Source organism: Salvelinus sp. IW2-2015, linkage group LG2, assembly GCF_002910315.2.
Source record: "Salvelinus sp. IW2-2015 linkage group LG2, ASM291031v2, whole genome shotgun sequence".
NCBI lineage: Eukaryota > Metazoa > Chordata > Actinopteri > Salmoniformes > Salmonidae > Salvelinus > Salvelinus sp. IW2-2015.
In genome coordinates, this window is record NC_036839.1 from 38,125,867 (window position 1) to 38,152,313 (window position 26,447).

Here is a 26,447-nt window from a genome sequence, read left to right on the forward strand (position 1 = left end):
GAAGCCTTAAGGTTGTAATCGCTGCAAAAGGTGCTTCAACAAAGTACTGAGTAAAGGATCTGAATACTTATGTAAATGTGATATTTCAGTTTTTATAAATTTGCTAACATTTTAAAAACCTGTTTTTGCTTTGTCATTATAGGGTATTGATCAACACGAGTAGAGGTGTTTTCTAGACAGAATGTGTAGGCTGAATAGTTTATCAGTTGATAATATGTTTATAAGACTCCAACGCCTGATTCCCTCTTCATGTGTATACCACCAATAGTTCATTATAATTCCCATGGATTCATAAGCCTATAAGGTCCTCTCACTACAATACAGACTGTGTGTCTGCATCTGGGCCCTCTACAATACANGACTGTGTGTCTGCATCTGGGCCCTCTACAATACAAGTGACTGTGTGTCTGCATCTGGGCCCTCTACAATACAGATGACTGTGTGTCTGCATCTGGGCCCTCTACAATACAGATGACTGTGTGTTGCATTGGGCGCCTCATACAATACAAGTGACTGTGTGTTTGCATCTGGGCCCTCTACAATACAAGATGACTGTGTGTTCTGAACATCTGGGCCCTCTACAATACAGATGACTGTGTGTCTGCATCTGGGCCCTCTACAATACAGATGACTGTGTGTCTGCATCTGGACCCTTATAGACAGAGGCCATGTCCGAATATCCATACTATACATACATAAACTGCATACTATTTACTCATTGTCGCATACCATTTAGCACATAGCGTTTAGTAAAAAGTATGCAGTACGCCACGGCAGCAACGCAACAGGGGCTCCTGATTGGCTGAGGAAGTGGGGTGGGGCCGAGTGAGGGTGGATTTTTCCAAATTCAACCGACATGCATTAAATCAGCCTGATAATAGCTCATTTCCCATTAGATTAATTTCTCTACACTGAATAGATTAGGAATTGAGTTATAGACCTACTCAGGCTGGTTATAGGCAAACTATCACATTAGACCTATACCTTAGTAGCCCATATAGCCCCTCTATCCTATTTAAAAAGGACTGAAGACAGAAACAGAATTTGGTTCCATTTCAACATATTTATTAGTGAAACCAAAGTGCTGTAACATACAAATGTAATCAAATAGCCTAGTACACACATCAACACTTCAAATGTTCAAATCAAAACACTGTTGTACAGAAGCACGTGGACAGCCGGGTGCATCACAAATTCAGAACTGCTGGAAAGCAACATAGTAAACTAAAGCACTGATCATTGGGAACGAGATCAGAATGACTGCTAAGGCTTAATCCATTAATTAAATAGGTAGCCACGCCTACAAAACTAAAACAATCAAACGGCCTGATTAACATGACATCAACAACACAGCCACATCCTGAGTCCCCGGTGCCCACACATTCTGAAATCAAAAGATGGTTTAGTATTTAGTTTAAAAGCTGACGAAGACCACGAGAACAATAACCACTTTCCAGTGAGAAAACAGACACGCTTCGGGTAAACAGTTTGTTGAAAGACTTTTGTTTTCAAAGACGTAGCATACGATGCAATACTCGTTATCATTTTAAGGAGAACACAATCTACTTTGCCTACATTTGAACAGCACTGCAGAAGCTTTGGGTACCTTCCCAATGAGGAAGACAAATTGTTTTGTTTGGCGGCTTGAATGGATTGTGGAGAAGTGTGCATCGAAATCTACCAAATGAAGAGCTGAAATAACATCCTGGCTTTTAAACCATAATCGATTCTCAAAATGTCGCATACTATTAAACATTCTATTTTTCGCCCACCGTGGCGAACTCTTCAACCTCAGGATGTGGCCTGTGCCAAAGGTCCCTCACAGTGTACTACAGGAGCCCCATTGAGAGCATATTGTCTTGCTGCATCACAGCCTGGTACACGTACTCCACCAACGTGGATRGCAAGGCACTACAGAGGGTGGTATGCTTAGCCGAACCAATCATTGGGTGCACACTGCCTGCCCTCCAGGACACCGACAACACCAGGTGTCGCAGGAAGGCCAAGATCATCAGAGACCTCAGCAACCCGAGCCACGGCCTGTTCTCCCCCGCTTCCATCAATAAGACGCGGGCAGTACAGGAGCATCATGACAACAACTGGAAGACTGGCCAAGAGCTTCTAACCCCAGAACATCAGGCTGCTGAATATCCACTAGTCAGCTACCTGCTCCCCTGTTCCCTTCTTTAGTGTAATTCACATTTAACTGCATATCTGGTCCTTTAATGGTGCATCTAGTGATGGTTCTGTACTGCTGCTGCTCATGACAAATAATAGATACAAATGATATACTTCTGCCAGGTAAGCCTACTTTGCAGTTAACATTTAATTGAGAAGGCTTGGGTGAAAAAAAAACATTTKAACCCACAAGACAGTTATCACATCAACTGGCTACACACGTAGTGACAGACAGGTGCAATATTACTGGAAATGTATTAACAGACAGTGTGTTAGGATTGGCTTTTAAAGTCAATAGTGGCTAACCAGAGGTAGGATAATGTAAACGTCACGTTGATTACATAGTAGCTGGGAGCTTGCGGTGTCTGATACTTGTGAGATTTGTTTATGACACTGTGATGGAACACATTAAAAATTGCATGTGCTTTCAGAATTATTTGGCGAGCTCCTCTTTGGTGAACTATGGTAGCTCACCATCGACCTGTTGGAGACCTCTGATTTAGAGTAATGCAGTGGTATATGTTTGGAGTAACACATGGGTGTCCACTGATCTTTTTAGTCCACTCACTTTGCAGGACGGTTGGTTCATGCTCTGAGTGTCCAGCATAGCTGACAGTGACGTGCATTAGCCAGACATGCAGCTCAAAATACTACAATGACAAACTGCACCGTCGACCAACTGCGGACCGACTGGAGAGTGTGTGTGTGAAGGTTAACCACTTTCTCCATATTGGTCACCCTGTTTTGTCCTCTCTGCCCCCATCTCGATCTGTCCCTCGTTCTCCCACCATCACTTTTCAGTCAGTCCATCTGTCCAGGGGAGAGAGGGTAGGGGGTTTGTGGGTTTAGGCACTGGGGGGTCGTAGTTAGGGCTGTTGTAGTTAGGGCTGTTGCGGTGACCGTATTACCGCCACAACGGTCAAGAGGTACAAAAGCAGTCAAATTCCACGTGACCGTGTAGTCATGGTAATTAGGCTTCTCCCAGCTCTGATGCTGCTGATGGTCATTAGTAGCCTACCAAACTTGTTAACTGCTTGTTCTCAGCACTCTATTGTCCCTCTAATCACTCTGACATCAATGCAAATGTCATCAAAAATCTAATCAAAACACTTCATGAGAGCCCATGAGCTCATGTTGCGCAACATTTCTATAGGCTATTCAATTGCGCGAGAAAAGAGCCATGACCTCCACTAAAAAGATCAGCTTTCTATAGGCTAGGCCTACTATATTTATTTCTCAACTTTCCTAATACTAAGCATATTAATTATATTTACAACAGGAATATAGTCTACCTGGCTGGCATGAAAATAAACCACAGGGTAAACCTACTCATTCAAGGGTTTTTCATTCTTTTTTTTTTTTCTTTTTTTTTTAACTATTATCTACATTGTAGAATAATCGTGACGACATCAACACTATGAAATAACACATATGGAATCACGTAGTAACCAAAAAAGTGTTAAAACAATAAAATATATCATATATTTGAGATTCTTCAAAGTAGCCACCCTTTGCCTTGATGACAGCTTTGTACATTCTTGGCATTCTCTCAACCAGCTTCATGAGGAATGATTTACCAACAGTCTTGAAGGAGTTACACATATGCTGAGCACTTGTTGGCTGCTTTTCCTTCACTCTGCGGTCCAGCTCATCCCAAACCATCTCAATTGGGTTGAGGTCAGGTGATTGTGGAGGCCAGCTCATCTGATGCAGCACTCCATCACTCTCCTTCTTGGTCAAATAGTCCTTATATAGCCTGGAGGTGTGTTGGGTCATTGTTCTGTTGAAAAACAAATGATAGCGGGACTAAGCGCAAACCAGATGGGATGGCGTATCGCTGCAGAATGCTGTGGTAGCCATGCTGGTTAAGTGTGCCTTGAATTCTTAACAAATTACAGTGTCACCGGCAAAGCACCCCCAACACCTCCTCCATGCGGAAATCATCCGTTCACCTACTCTGCGTCTCACAAAGACACGGCGGTTGGAACCAAAAATCTCACAATTGGACTCGTCAGACCAAAAGACAGATTTCCACCTCTCTAATGTCAATTGCTTGTGTTTCTTGGCCCAAGCAAGTCTCTTCTTGTTATTGGTGTCCTTTAGTAGTGGTTTCTTTGCGACCATGAAGGCCTGATTCACGTAGTCTCCTCTGAACAGTTGATGTTGAGATGTGTCTGTTACTTGAAGTCTGTGAAGCATTTATTTGGGCTGCAATCTGAGGTGCAGTTAACTCTAATGAACTCATCTTCTGCAGCAGAGGTAACTATGGGTCTTCCATTCCTGTGGGGGTCCTCATGAGAGCCAGTTTCATCATAGCGCTTGATGGTTTTTGCAACTGCACTTGAAGAAACTTTCAAAGTACTTTAAATTTTCCGGATTAACTGACCTTCATGTCTTAAAAGTAATGATCACTGTGCTTTTAATGTGTAAAAATAGACAACATTTTAAGCTAAATATTCTGATCTGTTGCGTCAGATTTTTTTATGCTAGTGGTTGTATTGATTTGTATTAAATTGACAGGCTAGTGGTTTTGCTGTTTGTTAGGCCTACTCATCTTGTTGGCTGATAAAGTAAATGTGGACAGTTTTTCCAATATCTTCAATATGCATCTCGGAATTGGATAAGGAAGCGCGCAGTTGCGTCCACAATGTGTTGGTCTTCACTTGTAGCCTGTGAGAAAGACCCGATCACGTGATGGAGCACAGAGTACTCAGGGAGAAAGACACCGCCCACAAAAGGCATCGATTCTTTTTAGGGTGCATTACAGGCTAGTGTAATTTGCTTTTAGCCAAATCCTTTTAGAGCAAGCCAAATAATTTCATGTTTTAAAAGTTATCCTAGATCAGGATTCAGTGTTTGAATGTAAGATGCCAATCATCATCAAAGGGGATGCCGCCGTGAAATTCTAGACATTATCAAGTGCTTGTCAAATTGTGAATGAGAGACTATTGGAGTGTGTACAGCCTGCGCAAAAAAAAACTAAGCAGAGATCATGCCTTTCAAGCAACTTTTTTCAAATCAGAGTTGCATCACGCAGCCTTACAATGTACTAAAAATCAAAACCTATAGCCCAACGTTTGTAGAACAACTAGTTACATTAATAACTCTAAATTAAGCATATAGGAATAGCTATCTTTGTTAACTGCTCAACACAGAATAGTCGTATGTGCGCACTCCCTCAAATCGTTTGGAGAAAATATCCTTTCTATTTTATTCAGCTTTGTTCAATGGTATTCTTCTTACCATAAAATAATGCCACGGAATTCTAAGCAAATCTTGTCTGCTAAATGAACTAGTGTAGCCCAGCCATTTGGCATAACCAGATCAGAACCTAACWTAAGGACAACTCAGAGTATTCTGTTCTGTTCTTCTGAAATAGACTACATTTTCTTCATATCACGCTTCTTTAGACCTGTCAAAAAATAAATAATGGACTTACTGTGGAGGTGTAGGCTATATTACATGGATTTATTCGACTTTTTAAAATGTAGATGTTCCAAAGGTCTGCATCAGTGTGTGGAAGCCAGGAGATGCTAAACGTGTTTATGTTAATTAACGACCAATTACCGTGAGACCGACAGTTATTTACTTGACAATCACCGGCTGACTAAATTTCCTGACCGCCACAGCCCTAGTCATAGCAGGAAAGAGGGTGTGTGTGTGTGTGTGTGTGTGTGTGTGTGTGTGTGTGTGTGTGTGTGTGTGTGCACGCGCATGTTACATTTAATTAGGGCCAACTCATTTCTGCATGGTAGGTCTGATCCAACCACTACTCCCTGGCCCCACCCCTTCACTCTATACTTTACAGTCCTCTGTCAGGGCAATCGCTCCCTCTCTCCATCCGTCCACCCTCCCCATCCCATCTTTAAGGACCAAACCACACACATCCCCCTCTCTTTCCTTCCTATCTGGACATCTGAGGAAATGTGAGGACACAAGAGAGAAAAGAGAATAAAGGAGAAGACAAAACACGGACAAGAAGAGCGCATAAGGGGGATCATTTTATTGGATGACAGTGAAGGAGAAGGAGTACCAGACGGAGTAGCACAGCCAAGGCCTCACAGAATCACCTGTCTGGTCCATCAGCCCTGCAGGTACGTTGGCCTGTCTATTAACTGGTCTGGTGTTAACCCAGGTTGACAGATAGAAAGTCAGACCAGTTAAATGGTCTGTCTGAACACTGGCTTTGTAGACAGAGTTGCTCTCATAGAAATAGAACCTCCTCTGGGCCGGTCTGCGGTTGCCCTGGGCCGGTCTGCGGTTGCCCTGGGCCGGTCTGCGGTTGCCCTGGGCCGGTCTGCGGTTGCCCTGGGCCGGTTTGGATAGAGCTCGTTTTAGCTGCTGTTTATTTCTCAGTTCTAAAAATTGTGATTGTCTGCTTCTCAAGTTTGACTGCCTTCAAACTCCTAACACAGTCGATGTGTGAGGATCTGAGTGTGTGACTGACTGTGTGAAACTGAAATGATGCCCTTTCTTCTGTCTGGTGCTGGGAAACAGTCTGGTGCTGGGAAACAAGGACTGACTCACCAAACACAAGACCCTGGTTGACTTTGAACAACCCAGACTATTTGTGCGCCAAGGGAATGTAGGATAAACGATGAACCAAGAACTGTATGTCTAATGAGTGCAGAGAGACAAATCCAACTCTAATCTCTTTAAGCCACAAAGACCCCCCTGACAACCGGTCAAGCAGTATCGGTGTGTGTGTGTGTGTGTGTGTGTGTGTGTGTGTGTGCTGAGCCAATTCAGCGAGTGTCTGACTGATTTTAGGATTATGCTGGAGGTCAGGTTTACCTTGACAAACCAAACACTATAACGTTGGGGGTCTAAAAACAGGAAAGGCATATGTGTGTGTGTGTGTGCGTGTGCGTGTGCGTGTGTGTGTGTGTTAGGGATGGGCATTTGAAATAATTTCACTAGTCAAATAACATGTCAATTTTTCAGATATATGGATAGTCGAGTTTGACACGGGAGGGAGAGAGTAGCCATACAGACTCACATTAGTTAGACAAACCTGTAGATGCCATAAGTTATCTATCATTCCAGCTGGTAGTGCCTGTCTTGACAGCGTCAAATCAATGTTAAAAAAGCTAGTTATTAAGATAGCCAGCTAGCTAGTTTGCTATCTAGGCAAAAATGGTTACTGATTGTTCAATGCACTTCCCATCCTAGTCTACAACAAGTCCATTTAGATGGAACAGCCTACCTGATGGTTTCTCATTGTAGCCCACTCCTCATTTAACTTAATTCTGTCATTTTAATTCCATCTTGCATTGATTAAAGATCTCCTGTGTGGCTGGCTACACATGGGGCCACTGACTGTAGACAGCGCATGTCAAAACTACATTCAAAAATGTTTTATTGAATTAAGAATTTCCAAATGTCATGTGTGTATCAATGTCACATAGATTTAATTTATTTAGACAATGCGTTTTCATTGTTAAAATAGGCCTATGATTATTTAATTTTTTTTTAATGAATACTCTTGCAAGTATTCAAATACTAATGTACGGTCTAATATTTTGACTTTGAATAACCGTGACCATCTCTAGGTGTGTGTGCATGTTTTAAATGTGTACCTGTGTGAATGTTTGTGTGTAGTATGGTCAGTAGGGGAACCGAGAGCCTTGGTACAAGGGATACATTTCTCCCCCATGGAACAGCGGAGAGATCAAATTTCCCTCCAGAATACCTGGAGGTGACTCTAGGAAAAGAGCTCTATTAATACAACATTCTAACGCTAGAGCACACTATGCTAATGCTAGCACAAAAACCCCTCAGAGCAGCTGGACTGCTAAAGCTAAATCAGATTTAAAGCCACTAGCGAGGATGCTATCAATGATCAAATACATGCAGTACATACTATGGCTACACAACTACGGTAGCCTAGTATGTAAATATGCTAATAAAAATACAGAACTCACAAAAAGACCAACATTGCCATAAAAAGCAAACATGTTTCTTCAGATTATTGCTTCAGAGGCCTTTTATCCCCCGCCAAGGGAGAAACAAGCTAGGGGAAACACTGCTAGGCTGTGTGTATGTATGCCTGTCTGTGTTCTCGTCAAAAAGTACCGACGGGCATTGGGCACATTCAATCCCTCATTTACACAGAGTGACGTGTGAACAGTAAAAATACCCCCAATGATGCATCCCACAGAGGTCGCTCCTAAAAGTCACTGGCATTTTGGGACCAACGACTGTCACACATCTGGGACCAACGACTGTCACACATCTGGGCCCATCGCGCCACACACACACACTTCTAGGCCAGTCCTACCAAACACACACAGGTCGTCCAGGCTGGAAAGGTGAAAGGTCAGAGGGGGGGGGGGTGATAATTGGCATCCCTCTCTATCATGTCATGTTGCTTATTGGGACATCCCAAAATGACACAGGGGGCGTAGCGCCCTAAACACCCTCATTAGAGACACAGGATTAGAGAGCCTATTTTACACCCAGGACCACATTCTGACCCCAACAACACCAGAGACAGAGAGAGAGAGAGAGACACAGACAGAGAGAGGTGAATAGAGGAGAGAGAGGGAGGGAGGTGGTATGAGAAAGAGAATGGAGAGCAGAGAGAGTTGGTGGACGGGGAAAAATGAGACACACACTGCCCAAGTTCATTCCAGACAATATCCTACAGAGTTAAGGGGTAGGGAAAATTACCCACAGCATTTACATTTTAGTCATTTAGCAGACAGACTCATCCAGAGTAGAGGTCGACCGATTAATCGGAATGGCCGATTAATTAGGGCTGATTTCAAGTTTTCATAACAATCGGAAATCTGTATTTTTGGACACAATTTTACACCTTTATTTAATCTTTATTTAACTAGGCAAGTCAGTTAAGAACACATTCTTATTTTCAATGACGGCCTAGGAACGGTGGGTTAACTGCCTCGTTCAGGGGCAGAARGACAGATTTTTACCTTGTCAGCTCGGGGGATTCAATCTTGCAACCTTACAGTTAACTAGTCCAACGCTCTAACCACCTGATTACATTGCACTCCACGAGGAGCCTGCCTGTTACGCGAATGCAGAAGAAGCCAAGGTAAGTTGCTAGCTAGCATTAAAGTTATCTTATAAAAAAACAATCAATCAATCATAATCACTACTTAACTACACATGGTTGATGATATTACTAGTTCATCTAGCGCGTCCTGCGTTGCATATAATCGATGCGGTGCGTATCGTTGCTCCATTGTGTCCCTAACCATAAACATCAATGCCTTTCTAAAAATCAATACACAGAAGTATATATTTTAAACCTGCATATTTAYCTAAAAGAAATCCAGGTTAGCAGGCAATATTAACCAGGTGAAATTGTGTCACTTCTCTTGCGTTCATTGCACGCTGAGTCAGTGTATATGCAACAGTTTGGGCCGCCTAATTTGCCAGAACTTTACGTAATTATGACATAACATTGAAGGTTGTGCAATGTAACAGGAATATTTAGACTTATGGATGCCATCTGTTAGATAAAATACGGAACGGTTCCGTATTTCACTGAAAGAATAAACGTCTTGTTTTCGAGATTATAGTTTCCGGATTCGACCATATTAATGACCTAAGGCTCGTATTTCTGTGTGTTATTATGTTATAACTAAGTCTATGATTTGATAGAGCAGTCTGACTGAGCGGTGGTAGGCACCAGCAGGCTCGTAAGCATTCAAACAGCACTTTCCTGCGTTTTGCCAAAAGCTCTTCGCTGTGCTTCAAGCCTATCAACTCCCGAGATTAGGCTGGTGTAACCGATGTGAAATGGCTAGCTAGTTAGCGGGGTGCGCGCTAATAGCGTTTCAAACGTCACTCGCTCTGAGACTTGGAGTAGTTATTCCCCTTGCTCTGCATGGGTAACACTGCTTCGAGGGTGGCTGTTGTCGATGTGTTCCTGGTTCGAGCCCAGGTAGGAGCGAGTAGAGGGATGGAAGCTATACTGTTACACTGGCAATACTAAAGTGCCTATAAGAACATCCAATAGTGAAAGGTTAATGAAATACAAATGGTATAGAGAGAAATAGTCCTATAATAACTACAACCTAAAACTTCTTACCTGGGAATATTGAAGACTCATGTTAAAAGAAACCACCAGCTTTCATATGTTCTCATGTTCTGAGCAAGGAACTTAAACGTTAGCTTTCTTAAATGGCACATATTCAAATCAAGTTCAAATCAAGTTTATTTTATATAGCCCTTCGTACATCAGATAATATCTCGAAGTGCTGTACAGAAACCCAGCCTAAAACCCCAAACAGCAAGCACATTGCAAACATATTGCACTTTTACTTTCTTCTCCAACACTTTGTTTTTGCATTATTTAAACCAAATTGAACATGTTTCATTATTTATTTGAGGCTAAATATATTTTATTGATGTACAGTGATCCCTCGCCACTTCGCGGTTCACTTATCGCGGATTCGCTATTTCTCGGATTTTCATAATGCATTTTTTTTTTTTTTGGTGCATTGTGCTCTGCATTCTGATTCGCTAAAAACTCACTCCCGCTTCTTGTATCAAAACATGCTACGAATTGTGCTATCATTTTGTCGTCTCGTGCAGTTATGTGTACGTACATAAAACAGCTTGGCAAATTTACATTAAGTTGGCCAAATTATCTTGTAATTTCGAACATCTCCTAAACCCATAATGTCGACGAAACGGCCTACACGTGAGTCACTGTATTTGTATACATGTAATAGTTGCTAATTGTAAAAAAAAAAAAAAATCTATTTCGCGGATTTCACTTATCGCGGGTCATTTTCGGAACGTAACCCCCGCGATAAACGAGGGATTACTGTATTATATTAAGTTAAAATAAGTGTTCATTCGGTATTGTTGTAATTGTCATTATTACAAATAAATAAATAAAAATGGGCCGATTAATCGGAATCGACTTTTGTTTGTCCTCCAATAATCAGTATCGGCGTTGAAAAATCATAATCGGTCGACCTCTAATCCAGAGAGACGTACAGTAGTGAGTGCATCCATTTTATTTTTTCATACTGGTTCCCAGTGGGACCCCTGGCGTTGCAAGAGCCATGCAGCCACACGGGACCACATGAATGCCCTCATTTCCTAACCCCTGATCCTCCCTGGTCAGACCAGATGGTTATAGGCTGTTCTGGTCACAGATAAGGCTAACAGGTGAATGAGTTCACAGGAGGGAGAGACGGGGATAAATGGAGATGCCTGGTTTAAATGGGAATCATTAATGTTAATTGGTTTTTGAGATGATCAATAGATTGAGGCAGAAATCAGCTGAAACCAGACAGGCACCATGTTGTTCACTGGGCACTGTTGTAAAGTCATGATCAAATCACAGACTGGTTTTGAGTACTGTATAAGAACCAGGTGGACTCTTGAAAATACACACACACACCAAAAACACGTGCAAACACACACCAAAAACACGTGCAGACGCACACCAAAAACACGTGCAGACYCACACCAAAAACACGTGCAGACACACTCCGGGTGATTATCCCTGCGGGGCAGATAGGCCTAAGTGCCCTGAGTAAAGCTCTTAATCACTACCAGGGCTAACTATTAGTCTGATTAAAGATACCACTCAGCCCTGCAGGATATCAACCGCTGTGTGCGTGTGCAATTTCAACACGATTAATCTCACTTGAGATGTTATATGCGTAACATTAACATCCATTGGTAGTGGACGAGGTGAGTAACCTCCTAATACAATATAAATCACCCTAAGCACCTGCAAAAGAGGTGTATAAAGCCTAACTCATCAACACAATTCCTTTTAAAGCATCTTTCTGTCTTCCACTCTCCTGGCTAGACAACAAGTACACAGCTGCCAGGTAAACTGGGTTTGGTTCTGAATTCTACAGTACCACTGAGCACTATGATATCCCAGGCCCATTTCTCATCATGTTCACTTTGACCTTTCAGGTCAGCAAAATAACATGTTTCCGTGTTTCATAAATTCTAGATAACTTTTTTTAATCAATGAAGTGGTTAAAAATCTATACTTCATCCCAGGTCAAGTAGAAATGGCCCATTTTGCAGTCCAGAGAATATATTGATGACGTTGAGGCCTGTTCTTTCTTCCTCCTTTAGACACTATTGAACATCCGTTATTGTTAAATCAATAGCGAATTTAGCAAACTACAGGCACAAATTAAACAACCCTTTTAACTGTCAGTGAAAGATGTCCGAGATTGAGGAAACGTGTTTGGGGAGATTCTCTGCTCATGAGGTCAAGAGACATTTTCCTCCCCTACTGAAAAAGGGTCAACCATTTGTTGACTCTTTTTAGGTAGTTTAAGTGTATAAATCTAATGTTAAATGGAGTGTTAGGAAGTGACAAGTTCAGGAAAGGGGAGAGGCACAGGTTGTAGACTGTGAAATGGATCAACCACTAGCCTACAGTCTATTTAGTACAATGGATGATAAGAGTTCCCTAGTCACAAGTGGCATCACAACAGAATAGGCTAAATGCTGCCCCCTATTGGATTGACCAACACATTAGCTCTCACATGAGACAGATGGTAATGAACTGGAGCAAGCTTTTTAATTCAGGCAAGTGTCAAAACACCCCAATGATTTAAACTGAATAAGAAATATACACGGGGTACAAGTACTGCATATCGACTGATGGTACTTAGTGTATATAGTCATTGTTACTCAGAGGCTGCTGCCTACATACAGGCTTGAAATCACTTGCCACTTCAATAATGCAACTTTAATGATGTTTACATAGCTTGCATTACTCATCTCATATGTATATACTGTATTTTATATACCATCTATTGCGTCTTGCCAATGCCGCTCTGTAATTGCTCATCCATAAATMTATATATTCTTATTCCATTCCTTTACTTAGATTTGTGTGTATTAGGTAGTTGTGGAATTGTTAGATTACTTGTTAGATATTACTGCACTGTCGGAACTAGAAGCATAAGCATTTTGCTACACTCGCATTAACATCTGCTAACCATGTGTATGTGACCAATAAAATGTGATTTGATTTATTCCTAACGTTATTATTTTTCTATCGTTTCTCATTTTTCTCTCTCTGCATTGTTGGGAAGGGCCCGTCAGTCAGCATTTTACTCTTAGTCTACAACACCTGTTGATTACAAATCATTTGGCAAACACATTTGATTTGCTTCTATTTTCTTAGTAAGACAGTAATACAACACATCCTTAAGTGCACAAAGTGTGTAGCGTCATTTCCCAGCTGGTTCTCTTGCCCCCTCTCGTGATGTAACATCCAGGATAGTTAGCCTTGGGTTTATTCACAACGCAGGGGTACAGAATCATATAATCATTGACCTGTGATGTCAGAGCGGTTGCATGTGATATCCATGTGTCTATGAGGGCCAAAGCACATCTCTGAGCTCTCTCTTTCCCCCTGACAGATAGTGTGTGATGTTTAATGTTTAAGATCACTCCAGCCTCTCTCTATCATCTCTGTAGCACTCTGATGCAATGCCAGAAGAATCTACAACCTGATGGCTGTGGATGGACGGCAAGTGTGTGTAAATGTGCAAACCTGACTACCTTGCAAGCATACTGTATCCATCACAGACACACACACACACACAAACACACACGTGGACTTTCACATGATTCCCCTATCCAGAGAATGTACTAAGCTCTCTTGACAGAAGGTCAGTCTTTATTTTGCAACAGAGGACTCACACCCCATTTTATATCCTCAGTCCAAAATGTAAACGACATGTCATTACATCACAATGACCTTCAAATGGACTGTGCTTTTCCATGTTACAGTGTTATGGTTGACAGGCTTATATCCTGTATTTCTACAGTCTGAAAGAGTGGTTTTAGGTCTGTTTAAAGCCAAGAGACTACACCCAGCCAAGAAAATAACCACTCAAATTGTAAAAATATATTACCCACTGAGAGGGCAGTTCTGCCAAAATAAGAACAATAAATAAGGCCCATTAAGCTGATGGGAAGTTTCGTATGCATCAGTCATGAGTATGTGAGAGCGTAGCACTAGCCATGCATGTGTGAAACAGAGGCCAGCAGTTGGAATGCTCCAAGACAAGAAACAGAGAGACAAACCCCACAAAGAAAGAACTGTTTCATAAACGGTAAAAAGCCTATAGAACGTCTAACCATTCCAGCAGTATGAGACTAGTAAAAGCTACACAGCAAATCTGTTGTGCAAGGCGACTTCATCGCAATGGTTGCAATTTAGTTAATTCCCATGAATTGTGATTTTTCTCTCATACTGTTTCTAAAAGGTAGAAGGTGGTTCACAACATTCACCGTAGACAATTCCTGGACTGTAACCAATAGATCCCTTTTCCTTCATGCACAGTGATTTGAAAGAATTGGAGTGCTGCGGGGGATATGGTGGAGTAGACCTATCAGTGGCCATGAAGGGAGGGGGACGAGGATGGCCAACCGAAATATTGAACACTTTCTGACAGCAGTTCAAAAACAAACGCCTCAGAAGATGGAAAGGAAGGGGATGTTTAAAAAAGGTTTTCAATTCTCTGGTGGGCGTGTCATTAGATGCAAACATCTATCACAGGTGCAAACCCAATGTTTAATGTTAAATATTTGGAAAAACTTTATTGCTCATGACTTGTTCCTCTGGTCCAATTCCATGAAGAGGATATTGTAAAACGTCATATCTTTGAAAACTGCCTCACCCCCGAGATTCCATAAAACCTTACTTCTCCGAGGGCCGCTGAATACTAACTTGTCAGCTAACATGAGTGAACATAGCTTTAGTAATTCATGCATTGAAGTCAAGGCAAAGACGCAACCCGAGACTCCCCTGCATCCTATTGATTAACCACATCAATAGGCATTAACAGCTCCTCAACACATGACTTCATAAAAGGTCAATAGGGTTCAGCTAATTCATGTGCTGTGTTTTTCCATCACAGCTGAGCTTTAAGGCTGATCTCAGTGGTAATGGTTGGCTGTCTGAAACGTAACTTGGACTCATGTCACTAATATAAGTGTTTTACGATCAGTAGAAAACCTGAAGTTATGATGTAATCTATATTGTGCTAGGTCTATGGCACAGAAACTTTGCCTAAATAATTGTACACCGACTTATTTGAAGTTGATTCAAACAATGTCATGTAAACAGGTCATGCAGGATGAAAGTTTCCTAATCTGCATGACTACAGCAAATGTTTACTAAAGCAAGAATGATGGAATTGTTGGGAGAGCCATTATTTTCCCTTTGTTGTGTTGGTTGTGGGTAAGCGAGCTCCTGGAACAAAGACTGTTGTTGGGTTCTAGAACTCCTGCAACAAAGACTGTTGTTGGGTTCTAGAACTCCTGCTCTTGGAACCAATAATGTTGTTGGGTTCTGCAACTGCAGTTGGAACCAAGACTGTTGGGTTCTAGAAATTCTGCTCCTGGACCAAAGGAGTTGTTGGCTTCCAGAAATCCTTCTCTTGGAACCAAATGTGTTGTTGGGTTCTAGAACTTCTGCTCCAAACAGGTGATCTACTGCACTACTGTTCCAATATGTCTGACACGTTTACTAGCTCTCTATAAAAGCAGAAAACTGAGACAGAGAGAAATAAAAAGAGAAGTGAAGGACTCTCCTGCTGAGAAAGAGGTAACTGAGCCATTTTCTAACAGATGAGAGGTTAGGGGAAGGTGATGACAGCCTTGTTCCATTGTTAGAGGAGCTGAACAGAAAGAAAAATGACAGGAGGGAACCAACTCATCCATCCTCCCTAGACAATGACCACAGTAGGGCATAATCTTGACCATGGCACCTACAAGTAGCCACCTACACCCCAAAACTCCTATCCCCCAACGTGTACGCCAGGGCATAATCCTGACCATCTACTCGGGGATCATTTAACTCTAAGGTTGTCTGAATGTTGCACATTCAGTTTGTTTTTTAACTCATCCACCAGCTTGGCAGGACTGAGGTAGTAGCGGTATCATTTATCCGTCACAATAAGTCTTACAACCAGGCACGCTGTCACCTACACGTCAGCTTTTGTAAAACACTGATTTAAGGAACGTTGATGTGTGCCATCTTAACCCTGGCACGAGAGGAGCGGGAGGGAACCTCAACCTGAACCCAAGCCTCCCATAACAGGTGGGTATTACATCGGTGTATTGGGAGTGAATTGGTAGCGACAGGCTGGACAAGCCAGGCCTTCTCTCAGCCTTTTATTAATGGTTTATTAAACATGTACTAGACCTTTCCATGGTTAATTAGTTTAAATGGTTACATAACAGGGTTCAGAACATCAGTGAATAAATGTGCATTCATAGACTGAAGTCATGTTTATATTAATCAAGCTTTAAGATGGTATTTAAGAGGGCAGGCGAGTGGTGAAAGTGTGTGTGTTTCACCATGTACAATATTAGAGTTATTTAAGGGTTGGGTGCTGAACGGGTGTGTACACGTGACCATGTTTTTATTTCGAGGTGTTAGTGATTTTGGATCCCGGGGCAGCCTGTAGAAGGGGAAGACCGGGTCGACGCGGGCAGCTCTCCATGGTTAAGAAAATAAACCAAGGAGCCAATGGGCATGTGGCGCTGCCATTCTGTCTGCCAGGGGAAAGCCCTCAACTGGGTCCGTGACGAACACAGACACTGCACATGTACTGGGCTGAACTTACACTTAGGCGTTTGTTGTGTATGAGCAAATGAGTCTGCATTTGTCAAGAGATTAAGCGTATAGGCTAGGCTATAAGCCGGAGTGCATATCTGTGAGTGTGTCCAGATGAGTCCTGTGTGTGCGTGCAGAACTCAGCTGTGTCTCTCATCATTAGGCACAGGGAACACAGAAGTGCAGATGTAATGGAAAGCAGGATGGACAAGAGAACATGAACTGGTCCACGTGAAACACAGACCAGGCCAGCAGATAGAATATAATTTCTATTAACTTCTTATGGCTGCAGGGGCAGTATTGAGTAGCTTGGATGAAAGGTGCARGGAGGTGCCCAGAGTAAACGGCCAACTCCTCAGTCATAGTTGCTAATATATGCATATTATTATTAGTATTGGATAGAAAACACTCTGAAGTTTTTAAAACTGTTTGAATTATGTATGTGAGTATAACAGAACTCATATGGCAGGCAAAAACARGAGAACAAATCCAAACAGGAAGTGGAAATTCTGAGGCTGGTGGATTTTCAACTAAGATCCCATTGAAATCACAGCGAGAAATGAATGGGTTTGCACTTCCTGCGGCTTCCACTAGATGTCAACAGTCTGTAGAACTTCTCCGGTTGGAACGTTATTCATGTCCCTTTAAACAGCTTGGAAAATTCCAGAAAATTATGTCATGGCTTTAGAAGCTTCTGATAGGCTAATTGACATCATTTGATTCAATTGGAGGGGCATCTGTTGATGAATTTCAAGGCCTACCTTCAAACTCAGTGCCTCTTTGCTTGACATCATGGGAAAATCAAAAGAAATCAGCCAAGACTTCAAAAAACAATTGTAGACATCCACAAGTCTGGTTCATCCTTGGGAGCAATTTCCAAACGCCTGAAGGTACCACGTTCATCTGTACAAACAATAGTACGCAAGTATAAACACCACGGGACCACGCAGCCATCTTTCCGCTCAGGAAGGAGATGCGTTCTGTCTCCTAGAGATGAACGTACTTTGGTGCAAAAATTGCAAATCAATCCCAGAACAACAGCAAATGACCTTGTGAAGATGCTGGAGGAAACAGGTACAAAAGTATCTATATCCACAGTAAAACGAGTCCTATATCAACATAACCTAAACGGCCGCTCAGCAAGGAAGAAGCCACTGCTCAAAAACTGAAATAAAATAGCCAGACTACGGTTTGCAACTGCACATGGGGACAAAGATTGTACTTTTTGGAGAAATGTCCTCTGGTCTGATGAAACAAAAATAGAACTGTTTGGCCATAATGACCATCGTTATGTTTGAAGGAAAAAGGGAGAGGCTTGCAAGCCGAAGAACACCATTCCAACCGTGAAGCACGGGGGTGGCAGCATCATGTTGCGGGGGTGCTTTGCTGCAGGAGGGACTGGTGCACTTCACAAAATAGAAGGCATCATGAGGCAGGAAAACTATGTGGATATATTCAAGCAACATCTCAAGACATCACTTAGGAAGTTAAAGCTTTGTCGCAAATGGGTCTTCCAAATGGACAATGACCCCAAGAATACTTCCAAAGTTGTGGCAAAATGGCTTATGAACAACAAAGTCAAGGTATTGGAGTGGCCATCCAAAAGCCCTGACCTCAACCCTATAGAAAATCTGTGGGCAGAACTGAAAAAGCGTGTGTGAGCAAGGAAGCCTACAAACCTGATTCAGTTACACCAGCTCTGTCAGGAGGAATGGGCCCAACATTCACCCAACTTATTGTGGGAAGCTTGTGGAAGGCTACCCAAAACGTTTGACCCGAGTTAATTAGTATTTGGTAGCATTGCCTTTAAATTCTTTGAGTGTATGTAAACTTCTGACCCACTGGGAATGTGATAAAAGAAATAAAAGCTGAAATAAATCTCTCCACTATTATTCCACATTCTTTATTTTAAGTGGTGATCCTAACTGACCTAAAACAGGGAATTTTTACTAGGATTAAATGTTAGGAATTGTGAAAAACTGAGTTAAAATGTATTTGGCTAAGGTGTATGTAAACTTCTGACTTCAACTGTAGCTAGGTGTAAAATAACCCTAATTTATAAGACAGTTCTTATTTTATCTTTCAATGACATTCGCAACTCAACAATCATCTATTTGGTAGCTATGAGACCTGTTGGCAAAGATGACGATAACTAACCCTTTTATCTGTGGTGTTCGCAAGCTGTGTTGGTCCCATGTTTCATAAGCTGAAATAAAAGATCCCAGAAATGTTCCACACAGAAATGTTCTACACAAAAGGCTCCCTTCTCTAACATTTTGTGCACAAATTTGTTAACAACCATGTTAGTGTGTCTTTGTCCTTTGCCAAGATAATCCATCACACTGACAGGTGTGGCATATCAAGAAGCTGATTAAACAGCATGATCATTACAGAGGTGCACCCTGTGCTGGGGACAACAAAAGGCCACTCTAAAATGTGCAGTTTTGTCACACAACACAYTCCCACATATGTCTCAAGTTTTACGGGAGTGTGTAATTGGCATGCTGACTGCAGGAATGTCCGCCAGAGCTTTTGCCAGATAATTGAATGTGAATTTCTCTACCATAAGCCGCCTCCAATGTCATTTAAGAGAATTTGGCAGTACGTCCAACCGGCCTCACAACCACAGTATGGCGTTGTGGGGGCGAGAGGTGTGCTCGCCCCATGGTGGCGGTGGGGTTATGGTATGGGCAGTCATAAGCTACGGACAACAAACACAATTGCATTTTATCAACGGTAATTTGAATGAACAAAGATACCGTGACAAGATCCTGAGGCCCATTGTCGTTCCATTCATCCGGTGCCATCATCTCATGTTTTAGCATGATAATGCACYGCTCCATGTCGCAAGGATTTGTACACAATTCCTGGAAGCTGAAAATGTCCCAGTTCTTCCATGGCCTGCATACTCACAAGAGCATGTTTGGGATGCTCTGGATCGACGTGCACGACAGAGTGTTCCAATATCCAGCGACTTCACACAGCAATTGAAGAGGAGTGGGACAACATTCCACAGCTCACAATCAACAGCCTGATCAACTCTATGCGAAGGACATGTGTCACATTGCATGAGGAAAATGGTGGTGACACCAGATACTGACTGGTTCTCTGGTCTACGCCCCTACCTTTTTTAAAAGGTATCTGTGACCAACAAATGCATATCTGTGTTCTCAGTCATGTGAAATCCATAGTTTGACTGATTTCCATACACACACACACACACACACACACACGTTCAAAAGTTTGGGGTCACTTAGAAATGTCTTTGTTTTTGAATGAAAAGCAATTTTTTTGTCAATTAAAATATCAAATTGATCTGAAATACGGTGTAGACATTAGTAATTTACAACATTAACATTCTAGCTGGAAACGGCAGATTTTTTATGGAATATCGACATAGGCGTACAGAGGGCCATCATCAGCAACCATCACTACCGTGTTCCAACGGCACATTGTGTTAGCTAATCCAAGTTTATCATTTTAAAATGGCTAATTGATCATTAGAAAACCCTTTCGCAATTATGTTAGCACAACTGAAAACTGTTCGTTCTGATTAAAGAAGCAATAAAACTGGCCTTCTTTAGACTAGTTGAGTATCTGGAGCATCAGCATTTGTGCGTTCGATTAAAGGCTCAAAATGGCCAGAAACAAATAACTTTCTTCTAAAACTCGTCAGTCTATTCTTGTTCTGAGAAATGAAGGCTATTCATTGCGAGAAACGGCCAAGAAACTGAAAATCTCGTACAACGCTGTGTACTACTCCCTTCACAGAACAGCGCAAACTGGCCCAAACCAGATGATGTCCTTCCATACAGACATGACATGCTGGAGTGACGCTCCTACTCAAATGTTGTTGATCAGTAGGGTAATGTAAGTCCCAAATGGAAAGCAAACAGACGGTCATCTGTAGCACCATAGTCTCCACTGATCAGCTAAAACAAGCTTAATAAAGCGATGCATGCATACACTACTATTGAAAATACATTCACCTGTATTGTGAGTAGGCCTATGCCATCTTGATTGACCCAGTGTATCAAGAGATTTCCCATTCAAATAAAACGATTACATTATGTTGTTAGATTGATTTTACCAAAGTAAAATGTTTGATTTTAAATTTGATGCATTAGTACATATATGGCTGTCTCTGGGAAATGTCATCAACATTTTCTCATTTAATGACATTTAATATCGGCCATTGGCATCCTTGACCCCCCCCCCCCCCAAAGAAAATGTGGTATTGGCATCGGACCCAACAAAATCCTTATCGGTAGTTCTCTAATAGGTGCTATAGTTACCCCCGGGGCCCCACGTTTCACCCCACCCCCTCCAATGAACTGAATTTACCTTAAAAGTWAAWTTTTTCAGCTTATTTGCTGATCAAAAGATGTATACAGTTTAATAGACAGACTAAGTTAGCAAAACAATACCATATAATCAATAGTTAACACTCCCGATATGGGTAAAGTATATCTACATAAAAATAACATTGTTTTATCAATGTATTACATGTTTTTTTTTATCAATGGTTTTGACAGTTTTTTTTCTCTCTCATGCCAGTCTCCATCCAAAACCGTCAATGCCATGGTTTTCCAATTACCGTCACAGCCCTGTGTGTGTGTGTGTGTGTGTGTGTGTGTGCTGTGGACTGGCATTTGAGGCTGTGAGTCCTAGGTTGGAAGTACTTGCTGTTAGAATGGGACCTCATTAAAGGCTTACTTTATCATTCCTTCCATCCCAGTAAACGAGTGGAGCGAGGGAGGCCAGAGAAAATGAAGGCCAGATATCTCCATCTGTCTTAGTAGTCGATAAGGAGAGGATAACAACTTAGACAGACAGCTTTGACACACACACACACACACACACACACAATTGGATTTGTCACGACTTGTTTTTGCTGTACTTTTTTACATTGTAATTATTTGTGTACTTGTTTGACATTTTACTGCATTGTTATGAGCTAGTAACATTGGCATTATGCTGCACCTGCTATAACATCTGCTAAACTGTGTACGCACCAATAAACTTTGATTTGACAAATCACACACGCACAAAACCCCCTTTAATAATCTGTCTACTTCGGCTTCCTCTTTCAAACGACCTTATTGGACTGTTTTGATGACAGCATCCAGCTGTAGCCTACATTCCTACTCCCCCATTCTTGTGTTGTTGGGACATCGGACTAATCTTTCACTGCTGTGTAACTCTGGAAACTCTTGTCGTGTTTATAGTGTATTTGTGTACGTGCGTTAGCGTGTGTTACCAGGCCTATCTTGTGTGCATGCGTGTGTGTTCTGTGTATGAGCTCACCTACTGGCTCAAGCTGTGTGTGACCCTTAAATTCTAAACATAGAATGCTTTGGCTGGGTATTAGGATGATTCTCTCAGATGCTMTAATGTTTCTCCTTCTAAATGAGTTTGTGCAGAGATACTATTGGGCCTACTTTATTAAAAGGATATTCTGCGGTTGGACCAGCATTGTTTGCCGTTGCTGTAACCTGTTGGAGTCAGCGTTGAGAACACACACCCACGCAGAGACAGACCGTCAGTTCATATGGTCTGTAATTAAGCCCTTGGTCAAGCAGACAGCCAGCCCCCCCCAGTCAATMATGTGCTAACAGAGAAACTATAGATGGCCTGAGAAACATAAGCAAGCATGCTGAAGCTATCTTTTAAGCCCTGGGCGGCCGGTTATGACTACGTACCTCAGTGTTTACATCAGCTGTAATAAAGTCATTAAAGCTGTAACTGATACACACAGGCACTAGTTCATTCAAACAAGAAATAGGCATACTTGAYTGCTCAGATTGAAATTATACCACTGTCCCCGTCACTGCAATAACCTCCCTTTACTCTCTCCCTCTTTTTCTCCCCCTCTCACACTTCCATGTCCCTAAATCTCTCACTCCTTCACTTACTCTCTCTCCCTCCCAGGTGCGTTCCCATAGCAACATCTCTAACATGGCTGCCCGGAACGGCTATGGTTCACAGAACTCCGTGGCCCACCTAGACCCCCTCAAGGGCACTGTCCTGAGGGACAGCATGGGAGGAGAGAGGGGGACAGACCTGTCCAGGGATGACCTCGTGTTCCTCCTCAGTATAATGGAGGGAGAGCTGCAGGTGAGGACAGGACAGACCAGTCCTAGTGTATCTGGACCTAGGTTTATAGAAGTGGAGTTAGCCCATTAGCCTGATCCACAGTGATGACCGCTGCGCTCTGTAAGCTCAACAGATCAGGATGGTCGTACGAGGCTATAGCTCAGACTAGGCCATGTTCAAAACCACAATATGGTCAAATCCGTATAAGTGAAAATACGAGTCGTACATGGTTTCCACTAGATACAACAGCCACAAAGTCAAAATTGGCAATGGCGTACAAATATTTGCTTTTTGGTCTTAATTGAAGGTTAGGGTTAGGAATAAGGTTAGCAGTGTGGTTAAAGTTAGGTTTAAAATCACATTTTAATAAGAGAAATTGTAGAAATAGGCAAGGTTTATGATTTTGTGGCTGTCGTAACCGTCATACATCACGCATTGACGTCATCACTGGGACATTTGTTCTAAACTGAGTTGAGCCCAGCTGTATGTGAGCTGTAGAGACAGAATGATTCCCTCTCTAACAGAGGAGCCTATTGTGACTGTGACTAAAACCATGGGTAAAACACTCCTAGACATGCCTCACAGAGCATGACACACACACAGCCTACACCACAGCTGTATAGGACAGATTTATTTTCTCCTTCTGTTGGGAGTCCAATCTCTTCATCCCTTTCATTCTTCATCCCTCCATTTTTATTATATCTATCCATCTCACCAGGCAAGAGATGAGGTGATCACGGTCCTGAAAGCAGAGAAAATGGATCTGGCTCTGCTGGAGGCCCAGTATGGCTTTGTCTCCACAGGAGAGGTGCTTCGAGCCCTGCAGAGAGACTCACTCCAGGACCAGGCTTCTGAGGCCCAACAGCAGGATGTCTATGAGAAACCCATGGCTGAGGTAACAGGCTATAAACCCTATTTCTATTAAAGCCATCAGTCAAACTTAGGAGTGTGTATGCTTTGAGGCATGGGTTTGCAGTATAGATAGCAAATGATAAACCAACCAACATATTAACCCATTGCCAGTTTCAAACGACACAATGAGAACCACGGTGTTTTAAGTTTGGCCCAGTCTTCATGTCCGTCTCTCGCTCTGAGTTAGCTGGACCGGTTGGTGGAGACGGGGAACCAGAGCTACAGGCGGATGCTCGAGCAGCTGCTGCAGGTGGAGCGTTCCCACAGTTGCGCCCTCTGCAGGCTGGAGGAGCAGGACCAGCAGCACCGCGCCTTCATGCAGCGCAGCGACGACCTCACCTGTCTACTGGAGCAGGACCGTGAGAGGTCAGTGACACTGACCGACCGCTAGCTCGCTAGCACATTTTTAGCAATATTAAGTCAAAACACCTCAAAACAAGACATGGTATCAAGAGCAAGATCAAACGAGCCACTTAGGATTCCCCACATGGCATCTTCTTGTCATTTGTTGGTCGCTATCTGGCCATCCAGAATCACTACACACCTTCTGACCCTTTGAAGCACACGCATCGTTTTCCTGACGTTGTCGTCTGCTAACCAGTCTATCATTTCTCTACTTGATGTCTTCGAAGAGCTCATTCTAGGCATAGGACAGGCAAGAGGACAGGGGTCGTGTTAATGCAGAATTAGGCCTTTTTTACACACAAAAAAATATCTTGCTGCGTTTTGTAAACACAGCTCTAAAACGCTTCTTATTGTAATTTCTGCTCGGCATCTGACTAAGTTTGTGCTTCAGTCGGACTTCTCTACTCACAACTTCACGAACGGGCATTCTACCAGCAGACAGCGCTCTGACTGAGCTGTACACTTTCTGGTAAAATGCAAGATTAACTTCAAGCTAAACATTAGGAAGAATGTAACCTGCTACATTTCCTATGATAAACATTATAAATATGATGACCATGCATAGTTTCTGGGAAAAATAGGTTGTTTTTTCGTTCAGCTTGTTCACTTGTGTGGCTGCTAGCCAAATAGTGTTGCACTTCTATTATCATCTGATGAAAATGAAGCTTTGTCTTCCTGATGTGTTGCACTAATATATTTTCTGTGAAGGAAAACTATAGTTGCATGCCCCTGATCACTCTATTGAATAAAAAAAAACGTTCAATATAAAATATAGGTGAAACTGTCTAAATGCAGATTTGCGCTTTGAAAATGCAGATTTCTGAACTATAACTTGTCCCCTGAAGTATAAAGGGCATGGTTATCTCTCTGAGAACATTCTAAAAGAGTGAGATCACACACGCACTTCTAAGCCTCACAAACGTTAATTTAATCTGCTATGTTTATCTTTGATATTAGACACTCCTTCAATCAGACTGTCTTTTTACTGCATTACTTATCCTCTCGGCTTCTCTCCCTTTCTAAAAATAAACACAGGCTACTCCCTGGAGCTTGACAGAGAGAAGGATGGACATCGGGTCTGTGACTCTCAAAACATTACAGCAAGAGAAAATGTCTACACCTTGACAAGAGACTACACATGGTTGTTAGTGCTGGAGGGAAAAGTAAATACTGGAAGTAGGAGATGACACTGAGCAGGGAACGTATCAAATTTAATCTGCCCTTTATCTCGCTCGCTCTCTTTAAATCATCACTCAATCCCATCTCCTGCGTAATTCAGACACTGATCTTAAGTCTCTCTCTCCCTCTCATAATATTCAGTGCCTCAGAGAGGAATGTCTCCCACTCATCTCCTCTTAAATCTCTCTTCCTCATTCTCTCAATTCATCCACTCGGGGGTTCAAAGACATCCACATAATATCGGTCCCCCCCTCTTTCCCCATCCTCTGGTAAATGAAAGAGATGAAGGATGATGTAATCTTAGCACGTTATAGCATGATCTAGTGTTGGGCGGGATCCAGATGTTCATACCGTTTCTGTACCATACCTGGGTATCCTGATCCCCTCCACCGGTAGTTTCTGTACCATACCTGGGTATCCTGACCCCCTCCACCGGTAGTTTCTGTACCATACCTGGGTATCCTGACCCCCTCCACCGGTAGTCTGTACCATACCGGGTATCCTGACCCCCCCCACCGGTAGTTTTTCTGTACCATACCTGGGTATCCTGACCCCCCTCCACCGGTAGTTTCTGTACCATACCTGGGTATCCTGACCCCCTCCACCGGTAGTTTCTGTACCATACCTGGTATCCTGACCCCCTCACCGGTAGTTTCTGTACCATACCTGGGTATCCTGATCCCCTCCACCGGTAGTTTCTGTACCATACCTGGGTATCCTGATCCCCTCCACCGGTAGTTTCTGTACCATACCTGGGTATCCTGACCCCTCCACCGGTAGTTTTCTGTACCATACCTGGGTATCCTGATCCCCTCACCGGTAGTTTCTGTACCATACCTGGGTATCCTGACCCTCCACCGGTAGTTTCTGTACCATACCTAGGTATCCTGACCCCCTCCACCGGTAGTTTCTGTACCATACCTGGGTATCCTGACCCCCTCCACCGGTAGTTTCTGTACCATACCTAGGTATCCTGATCCCCTCCACCGGTAGTTTTCTGTACCATACCTGGGTATCCTGACCCCTCCACCGGTAGTTTCTGTACCATACCTGGGTATCCTGATCCCCTCCACCGGGTAGT

The 26,447-nt window shown here is 42.6% G+C and overlaps 2 protein-coding genes across 2 annotated transcripts in view; one reads left to right on the forward strand and one right to left on the reverse strand.

The window, feature by feature from the left end:
• cmss1 (cms1 ribosomal small subunit homolog) overlaps nt 1-26,447 on the reverse strand; it is a 65,352-nt gene that overhangs the window by 6,101 nt on the left and 32,804 nt on the right. The window lies entirely within an intron of this gene.
• The window catches only part of filip1l (filamin A interacting protein 1-like), a 35,592-nt gene continuing 15,207 nt past the window's right edge, over nt 6,063-26,447 (forward strand). The window contains exons 1-4 of the mRNA XM_024010196.1: nt 6,063-6,272; nt 22,706-22,891; nt 23,589-23,765; nt 23,970-24,148. Coding sequence (XP_023865964.1) covers nt 22,733-22,891; nt 23,589-23,765; nt 23,970-24,148 — 515 coding nt within the window. The 5' untranslated portion in view covers nt 6,063-6,272; nt 22,706-22,732. The remainder of the gene's footprint in view (nt 6,273-22,705; nt 22,892-23,588; nt 23,766-23,969; nt 24,149-26,447) is intronic.